Below are 9,790 nucleotides of genomic sequence, written 5' to 3'. Positions count from 1 at the left end.
CACTCACTCATGTAGCCCTGTAAGTCACTGCAGCGGCCTGCTGAGCGTCCTCCATTTCCTGTCAACGTCCATACAGCTGGCATTTGTTTTCAAAAGCCCAGTTCAAAACAGCGCAAGATCTTAATTATCTTTTTTGTAAAAAGTAATAGTGTTCTGGACTCAGTGCAGATTTTACTAGAGTTTCACTGTAAGAACACGAATGATGACGAAAATCATCATTATTTAGGTTGGAGGATGACCATTTGGCAGATGAAGGTGTCAGACTCTTCGGCAGGCGTTCCAGCAGATGCCTTGGAATGTAAAGGATCGTGCCTCTGGAATAATGCATGTTCTTTGTAACAGCACCTTGCAAAGACCAAATAGTGTAATCGTGTAATTTCAGAGGGACGCTATGGCTCATTTTGAGGCCTCCCTGGCAGAAAGCCAAGGAGTAAGTAATGGCGTTGTTTCTGTTTTTGACAGCCAGCTAAACTGTTCTAGTGTTCCTGTCGCAGAGCTCTCCTGCAGACAGGGACCCACTGAAGGAACCTGTTGGGGTTTTGTGGCAGCGTCCCAGTGTGGGCTTCAGTGGACATCGGCTTTGAAAACAGATTTAATATGACTAAAAGTCTACGTGGTGGGAAGGCAGATGAAGGTGTCACTCGAAGGATTTATTTCTGCTTTTTAGGAGCCCTGTCCAAAGCCGAGGTGATTTCTGGGGCCACTCCTCATACTGAAAGCTAACTAGAATACAGGTGATTGATCCAGTAAATTAAACCAACACGTTTTTCCTCAAGGGCATTATAGAAATGTTTGCATTTGGGTTTTGGTTTTTTTTTTCCTTTGCCTGGTCTATGTATTTATGATAAAAGAATACCTGAAAAACTAAGCCGCTTAGCAAGTCATTTATACACTACTGTTAGCTGGAGAGCTCTTGCTGTAAGACATGGATGAGAAATATACAAATTACTTTATAGGTGGTGTTTTTTCTCCTTTCCCTGTTTCCCCGCCTTTTGTCACAAATCACTGTTGGATGTGTCACTCTTCTTAGTCTTCCTCTAGCCTCCTTCTGGTGAGTGAATGTGAACCGAGGAACGTGAATCTGAAACACACATTTAAACCCGAGGCTGAAGAGGTTCAAAATAAGGTGACCCTGCAAGTGTGATCAGATTCATAAAAAATGGCATTGGAAGATATCTGTTGTTTCTGCCTATTTTACAAGCAGTGCTGTCACTCTTCGGGAGGCCGTGCAGGAGAACAGAGTGGCTCTCGCAGAAGAGCGTGGTGATGCAGATTGAAAGAAAAAAGCAATTCCTGTAATGAGCTTTACCAAGTATTACTAATTTCTTTGACGTGCAGGCCACTTTCTGCACTCCATCAGCACCAGAGAGAAGGGAGTGCAGGCAATGTCGAAAGCGATGAGGCTGCTCTTTTGCCCCGCTGCTTTTTCACTGTAATTCACGGACCCCTCGTTAGTGCTGGTGCCAGCTCTTGCCAGGCACCGGCTCCGTGGCAGCCACTTCTCCAGCGGGGAACGTGCTGGCGCCTGTGACAAGTAAAGGAGCAGACAGTGTGTTCACCTGTTCCACCAGTGGTGCTAAACAGGGGAAAGAAGAGCTGCCACTTCCCCTGAACTCGATGGAGTGTGCTGAGCCTTCCCTTGCCTACGGAAGCCCTGGAGCAGCTACAGGCCGTGTGGCCCTGTCTGCCCCGGGAGCTGAGCCGTCCCCTCGCGGGACCAAGGGGCAGGGTCTCCTGCTCCAGGCACAGGCAGGGGGTGCAGCGGTTGAAGGATCCGCATCTCTGGCACATCTTGGCCATATTGCTTTGAGCGAAACTAGTTCAGCAGTACACAAACGTGCCGCTCCAGCTGGTGGATGCAATATCTGATGGCCCTTTCCGTCCCGGGGGATGGTGGGGCATCTGTGAGAGGGGGAGGGGGCTGGGAGACAAGGAGGAGGGGAGAGAGATAAATCAGCAGCCTATTTTCTTGTATTCAGAGCTGAAATAACATGGCTAGGTGGAATAGATGCTGGGGATGCCTCTTCCCACCTCATTTGTGATGCTCAGGACGAACCTTGCTCTGCAAAATTACAGTAATATGAGCCACTTGCTTCTTTTTCAAACTTAATATTCCAACAGCAAGCAGGAATGTATTGATTTAAGCATAATAAAATTGTATTTATGTAATTTTAATTTATTTTTAATTCCGCATTCAGAATACTGCCAGACCTAATTCTTGCCTGTTTCCATCTTTCAGACAAAGCCAGGACCAATCAAGGCAGCCAGTTCTCACCCTGAGCGCTCTGCTTTAGTGTACTGCTACAACTGTTCCCGCAAAGGACACTTCGGATATGTAAGTCTCAGCAGCCTCTGCCTTGGTGTTGAGGATACCCTTGGGGTAGAAATTCATCTCTGACACAGTGTGTGGTTGGAGGAAGGAGCTGGAGGAGCCAAGCTGGTGCTTTACAAAGGGCCGCTCTAATGAAATATTTGTGACTTTGCAGCATTGCTGCAATCAGTGGAGGCCAATGTATAAAGCGATCTCGCCCATCTAATTTAAAGATATGGAGGAAAAGAAAAGTTACTGTCTCTCTTTGGCAGATTTATTCATTTCTTTTTTAAACACTAAATCAAAATGAGACTGCCTGGGAAAGAGAATACTGATTGGAAAACAGACAATTGCTGAACATAGCTTTTTTTCTTTTTTTTTTTTCTTTTTGTTTTCCTGTGGATCATAGGATGAAATATTAGTGCCTTACTGCCATGTTCAGTATCATGTAAGGTTTTTCACCAAAATCAGTCCAACAATTTGTATGCCTATTTTAAGAATTTTCTGGTTTTGCCTGCTTTTGATGATCCTTATTTGTACTTTCTTAGCTTAATTCAACATCTGCATTAAGTTTGACATCATCCTTCTGTAAGTTACACAGCCTGGTGAAGGAGGGCATCATGAACTTCAGTAAAACTGGCTTCAGTGAAAACTGGAGATGTGCTGCATCTTTTAGGACTCCTTGCTGTTGTTCCTCACCTTTATCGTGACACCCTGTCACGACAAATACAGCTCTCTACCTGCAAATATCAACACGAAACGAATGTTAGCTCTTTTGTTTTATGGAGTAAGTCCAGGAGCCACAAGTATTCTAGAAAATGAATGTTACTCACGTGTTGGGTGGGTTAAGTTTATAGTTTCCTACAGCTTAGAGATAGAAAATTCCCAGCGATTTCCTTCCTTCTCTCCTGCACGCTCTGTGCATCGATTCCAGCTACTGAAGGTGTACTCTTAAAAGCTTGTTGCTGTTTTCAGCTAAAGAGTTAATCCCTGTGGGGAACAGTGGGACAGGTAGGGCAGGTTTGCTGAGATCTTCTCATGGTAAGGTAAGCGGAAGATTTTTAACACCAGGCTGTCCTGGAGACAAGTGAAGATTTTCCTCCTGAAGGGTGGCATTGAGGCCACCGCGCAGGTCCGGGACACGCTGTGCCTGTGCAGGCAGGCTGGCAGGGGCAGGCAGAGGCTCGGTAAGAGAGGAGCGTCTGCCAGCGGCCCGGAGTCAGCCCTGGCGCGGCAGCACTACCGGCAGTGCCTCCGCCGCGGCACCCAGTCCCGGTCCTCGGCTTTGCCTGCAGGACACCCGCTCAAGACGCAGCTACACCAGCAGCGGCAGTGTGAGACCATCCCATACAGGCGTGGAGACTGGCTTGTTCCGCCTGCTGTGGAGTTGACAGAAGCTGTGAAAGTGGCACTGAAACTGATCCAGCTGAAGAAAACTGGAATCAAACCCCTGACAGTAATATAAACACCAAAATAAGCATAAACAATAAAAACTGAAGTGACAGGATTGAAGAAGTGAGACTGATTGCTGGCAACCGATAAGGAACATTTTACTAAACTGTCAAAAAATGGTGTTCAAAGGAGACAGAGCCATAAATGGATACAAATAAGGCTGCTGTAAAAATAATTAGTAAATGTGTGGGAGGAACTGGTAGTAATTACTTGGATAGAAAATGGATAGAAACTATATAAAATCAGTAAGGGAGTAAAGTGACTCGAGGACAGCACTTTATGGCTACCAAATTAAAGAGGATGGGACAGTATTCTTACTAGCTTGCGATGAGCAGAAATAACCTGAGCAATGACTGTCAATAACAGCACAGAAGGGCAAAAATACCAGATCTTTCTATATGCACACAGGAAAATGTTCAGGACACGCATTGGATTATGTAATGATAGCTCAGTGTGTGCCCTCAAACCACTAAACCTTCCATCCAAGAACAGTGGAGGAAATTGCACTGGCAGCTGGCACCTGCATCTTCACAGCGGCCCAGCTGGGCAGGCAGTAAAAGCATCTGCGACGGGCAGCTCTCCCTGGCCAAGAAAACTGAGGTCGTGATCAGTGACTGAGTTCTTGCGGTGAGCGGCTCTGCCACAGCCTGAAAGATCTCCTGTAACTTAAGGGGGAAAAAAGGGGGGCTTTTGGTAGAGTTTTTTCAAATGTAAATATTTTTAAGCAGGTAAAAAATCCTCATGATGACAAGCGTCTCGTAACGTTTTTCTACTTCTGTACCTCAGGAACCCTGCTCTGTTGCTTTTTTGAGGTCAGCAAACCGACCAAGAAGAAAAGGCTGGGGTTAGTTATATGTAGATGTGCCATAATCAGTGCAGTCCATTTCCTTTCGTGTTACCATTTAACCTAGGTTAGGAACATCAGAAATTCCTTTCCTTTGCTAGAAGAGACCCTTCCCAACAACAGAGGCAAGAATGAAAAATTTGCTAAATCCCAGGGTTAACTGTGCAGTTCCAGTAAGGAGGTCATTGCAGATCACTTCTTGATGTTTGTAGAAATGGAAATAGTTAAGACACAAAGGTCAGAGGTGCCAACACCTGGCAGTTACGTTTCCTGAATTTGCTGTATTGTTTATTAAGACAGTCATGCTTTTATGCAAACTAAGGATTTAATAAGGACGAGAAATCTTATTTAGTTTAGTAGACTTCACATTATTGTTCGTTTCATAGCAATCCACACGTCCAAAACATTGTGCCTTGTGGTCCACAACAAAGACGTACTCATTTTAAGGGGCATCCCCATAGGAAAGTTAAGAGGGAGGGCAAGTAAATGAGGGACAGCCCACTGCATTACTGCGGCTGCAGCAAGTTCTCCAGGCAGCGGGGATAAGGAACGCGCCCGTATCTGCAGATGTGCCTTGTGTTCACGTCCCCACGTGGCAATCACAGGGAATTCCTCCTGCAGGGTGGTGGCAGGCTCTGCTTTCCCTCCTCTGTATGGTTCCTCCAGCGCTGAAGACTCTCCCCAGAGTGTTGAACAGTAGACACGGCGGAGCAGCAGAGGCCGCTTTCTTCAGAGGGGTGGATATAGCCAAGTGCACGTTGGCGTCGCCGAGCTGGTTTATCAATGCAGTGGAGATAACAAGGAAAAGAGGAGTGGCAATTTGGGTGGCATGTACATTTCATTCACTAAGGCTTCTCTGTCAGCATATTAACAAAAGAAAAATCGTGAATGGGCACATGCCTGCGGAGCCCTAGATTTGATGTGGGATCTCAATCAGTGCGTTTCACAGGTATCACAGAAGGATGAACGGGTCTTTGCATACGCCTGCGTAAAGCCAATCTGTGTTGCATTCAGTAACTTCTTTGGCAATGTTTAGGGATAATATTTTCTTTCATTTATTCCAGATAGGCAGGCAGCTTTGTGCCTAAAGGCCACTCTCAGGTTTCACTCATGTGAAACACAGGTATTTGAAGTGTCATTTCTCTGTTTTGTTTTTCTCTCCTCTTGAATCTGAGGGAGGTATATGCAGGACCCAGGAAAGGTGAGAGAGGAGGTTTCTTTGTGTGGCGATAGCTGGCTGTTGAAGGTATTTGGCGTGAAATCCAGTCCATCTTCCAGGATATGCCTATCTCAGATGAATAGCTTCTGAGGGTGGCCTCAGCCGACGGATGGCCTTGTGTGCACCCTCTAGGGTCCCTATCAGCCTGATTTTGCAGGGGGTAAGGCTGAGCCCTCAGGCTTGGGTAGGCTCCAGCGTTGCTCGTCCACACTCCTCTGTGCATGCGGAGACGAGGCAGACGTCACGCAACCTAATGGTACCCTTTTGGGGGATGCCACAAAGAATAACCTGATTCTTCATTTAATTTCAGCCAACCAAAGGGCAAATACAAGCTGAGAAATATGAGTTACATCTGAAATGCATCTTTTATGTACTCTGCCTTTAAAAAAGAGAGGAGAGGAGGCAGAGGACACATGGGGAAAGGGGGTGCTAGAGCTGGCACTGAGCGGTAGAAATGGCAAATGCAGGAAGGAAAGCTGCATAGCTTTTGGTGGAGACATCAGGGTGAGCAAAAGCTCCTGACAGTTTCTTGAAGACAGCAAGGCCCAGAGTTCATTAGGTCTGGGCAGTGTCCCAGAAGCAGAAAGACGATACTGCAAAGCACAGCAGTTAACAAGCAATTTACAAGGAGAAGAAAGCATCAGTTCGTATCACATCGTATCTGGAAAAAAAAAGATAGAATCATAGGAAGCATCCCAGTTAGCCTGGTTTGCAAGACATTGCCAAAACGTTGTGTACACCTGTGAAAAAATTCACATTCCTGAATCAAGTGTTCGGGAAATAGGCTGACGTATATGTGATGCAAGAGCCAGCCCCGTCCTCGCCACAGCCAGCTGTTTGGGCTCTCCTCCTCCTCCCTGCAGACCCAGCGTGCCTCCGCGGCAGAGTCTCCTGCAGGGTTTGCTTTTCTCTTGTATGTGTGAGAACGTTGCACACAGTTGGACTCGCGACTGGGGCTGCAGATGGGCTGTGTGGGGAGGATGCTGCCGCTGGCTCCTCATCGCTCGCTCCTTCCCTCAGGGTCTGCCATGTTTCTGCACAGACTTTCACCCCAAATGACCCGGGTTAAAAAAGCTCCCCTGCCCCTCCTAGCATTACTTGTCTTTTGAGGAGAGCGGGCGTGTGGCTGCGCTGGGCGACCGGAGGGAGCAGCGAGAGCGGGGAAAGCGCGGGGTCGGGCAGGGCAGCCCCGTTCCCAGACCCGTCTGCCTGCTGTTTACGCCGTGCTGACCTGCTTCTGGCCCTCTGCCATCAGCGCTACAGATGTGTAGTCATTGCGGGAAGACACGGGGGTCCTTCCCTTTGCTGCAAGAGGACTGCAGCTTGGCTTATGTAGTACGTGTTTTTCTGCGTGCACAGGAAAGCTTATTGGATGGTAATAAAAGTATCAGCGTTTAAAGAGTTACTGGCCACATCCTCCACAGGTACAGACCAGCACCTGCAGAATCTAACCCATTGCCCTTCCAGGAAAATCGCAACTCAGACACATCTAGTGACTTGAAATGTGTTTTGCAGGAGTGCTCAGAAAAGCGGATGCATGGGAGCATGTTCCCTACTTCTCCATTCATCTACTACTACGATGATGAACACGATATCAAGAAAAGAGCAAGCAGATTACAAAGAAAGGCTGCAGGTACAGTATATTTTGGGAGACCCTTCCTGCCTCTCAGTTCTTTGAAATACTTTCTTCTGCACTAGAAATATTGTGGGATTATTTTAATGTGTTGGGAAAAGCTACAGGTGTTTGAACAGGTAGTCTAATGGTAGTGAAAGATTTGTGACTTTATTCGTCTGTGTCTGTCATGGAAATTTATTGTGTCAAAGCCACTAGGTGGGCATTGTCAGGTGTTTTAATTCCAGAAAACCCACTGACATTAAAAATGCTATAAACTAGCAGGAAGAGGATTAAATTTAAGATTCTAATCTGTTGACAGAAAAGAAAAAAAGGAAAAAATCTATCATAGATTTTTTTCTAACTGTCTTCATATATACATAGGAAAGATGTGATGGCTCGGGCTCTAGGTTTTAGGTTTTCTGCATGGGTGTTGAGATAAACTGCTCTGTTTTACAGAACTGCAGGAAGCCGGCCTTCTGCCAGAACAGTCAGAGACACCACGGCAGGAAGAAAAACATGGGGGGCACAGCCGTAAGAAAAAGAGCAAGCCTTGGAAAGAACATGGGAAACATAACAAACATGGCATGTGTCACAAAAAGATAAAGTTGTCCCGGGCAGAGAAATCCAGAGAAGAGAAACACAGAAGTGATTTTCAAATCAGACACAATCTGGAAGAGGACTTCCCCAGAGGGTGTAAAAGGCAGGCTTATAAGGGCAGCAAAATCCGTCACAAGTCCATTTTCCAGGCGTTCTCAGGCAGCAAGACGGCATATGTGCAGGAGCCTCTGGAAGGTGTCAAAAGGAAGAAGAAATGGAAAAAGCAGAAAGACGCTAGTCCTGATCTCGCTGAGAATTTATTCCTCATAAAACAGAGGAGGAAGAAGTCCAAACAGAAATCCTTGTGACGAGGAAGTAGATGGGTGGCACTGGCATTTACTGGCTCCGGCTCTGCATTCTGTTTATTTCTGTCCCTCTGTAGCACACTGAATTCGCGTCCGTCCCTGACCCCAGTGGGCATGTCCAGGCACCAGTCACGCATCCAGCGTCCGTCTCCGTTCACAAAAGGGAGTGCTCGGCCCGTCGTGAACAGTCCACTCGATGGCGGGATGCAGTGCTTGTGCCTGGAGTGGCTGTACTTTTCAGCAGTCCCGGAGCAGGCTGTACTGTGACGTTATTTTCTTTGCTTGGGGGGTGGGGGGTGGGGGCAAGGGGGCCATGCTGGGTTTGGTAGGTTTTGTTTCTTCGCCGGTGAGATGTTGCTCTGCCTTTCAGAGCAGGCTCTGCTGCTTGGGAGCACAGCGCCTTTGGAGCTGATGCTGGAGAGACGCTCACATTAGGAGGAGTCGAGATAGAGACCGGGGATGTGGATGTAGAGCGCGTTCCCCGCGGCCACTCGGTCCTCTCCAGAGTGCACCTGGGCACTTCTTCTCTTCTGTCCCTCCTGGAAGGTGCTGCGAAGTTGTTGCCTTGCCCTTTGGGTCATGCCAGTCTCCCGCCTCGTGCTCCAACATGGTGTCGTGGGTCCATCACGATCAAAGCCACGGTTCGGGTGCCGAGCGCAGGCAAGCTCTGCGTGAGCCCATTCTCTGCCCTGGCCGACTTGTCAGCGCAGCAGGAGAAAGCAGCTGAGAAATGGAGCACAGTTTACATCTCAAATTAAATATGTCCTTGTTCCCCTTGATGTGGAATTTGATTCTGGAGAAAAGATAGCAGAGTATGAAAAATGTACTTGATTCCAGACCTACTGTGCTACAATTTAATATTTTTTTTAAAGACAGTTATTTTTGTACACTGGAATTAAACAAGTGTGTCGTTAAAAGCTCTGTAAGAATAAATGCTTCATCAAAGGAACAACCTAAATAAAATTTTACATGTGGGATATAAAAAAGTAGGTTTGTTCTACATTTTCTTGCGTTACCAAGCATAATTAAAAACACTGTCTGCTTCTCTTTCCTGAGCTGAAACTACATCACCTCTGGCAAGAGATTTTCTGGTTTTGAAAAGGAAGTTATATATACTCTACTCATTCATGACCTACTCTATACTTTACCACCCCTTTTGCTGAGCAATGGATGGTAACGAACAGCACGATCTCATAAAGGTACATCTCCTCTCTTAAATCTTACTAACAAACGGGGCTTTGGCTACGGTTGTGCTTTAAAATTAGAAAGTATTTGTAACCCGTGCTAATGCAAGGGTATCTGAGGAGGGGAAGTGGGTACACCCGAAAAAAATCAGGACTGTCATTCTGCCAGTAGTACCCCACGCTGGTGCTCCCTAAATTCATCACCTTTTTGTTTGGCAAAGTCACCGGTGAGAACACTGGTATTTTAGTGGCCGCGTCACCTC

At 46.8% G+C, this 9,790-nt stretch overlaps 1 protein-coding gene across 1 annotated transcript in view; it reads left to right on the top strand.

Moving 5' to 3' along the window:
• ZCCHC7 (zinc finger CCHC-type containing 7) overlaps window positions 1–8,610 on the top strand; it is a 115,292-nt gene extending 106,682 nt beyond the window's left edge. Inside the window, exons 9-11 of the mRNA XM_063320896.1 lie at window positions 2,240–2,335; window positions 7,342–7,459; window positions 7,898–8,610. Of these exons, the coding sequence (XP_063176966.1) occupies window positions 2,240–2,335; window positions 7,342–7,459; window positions 7,898–8,346 (663 nt within the window). The 3' untranslated portion in view covers window positions 8,347–8,610. The remainder of the gene's footprint in view (window positions 1–2,239; window positions 2,336–7,341; window positions 7,460–7,897) is intronic.
• The last annotated feature ends 1,180 nt before the right edge of the window (window positions 8,611–9,790 follow it).

Source organism: Chroicocephalus ridibundus, chromosome Z (assembly GCF_963924245.1).
Source record: "Chroicocephalus ridibundus chromosome Z, bChrRid1.1, whole genome shotgun sequence".
In the NCBI taxonomy this organism is placed as follows: domain Eukaryota; kingdom Metazoa; phylum Chordata; class Aves; order Charadriiformes; family Laridae; genus Chroicocephalus; species Chroicocephalus ridibundus.
This window is presented reverse-complemented; position numbering and strand designations above follow the sequence as displayed.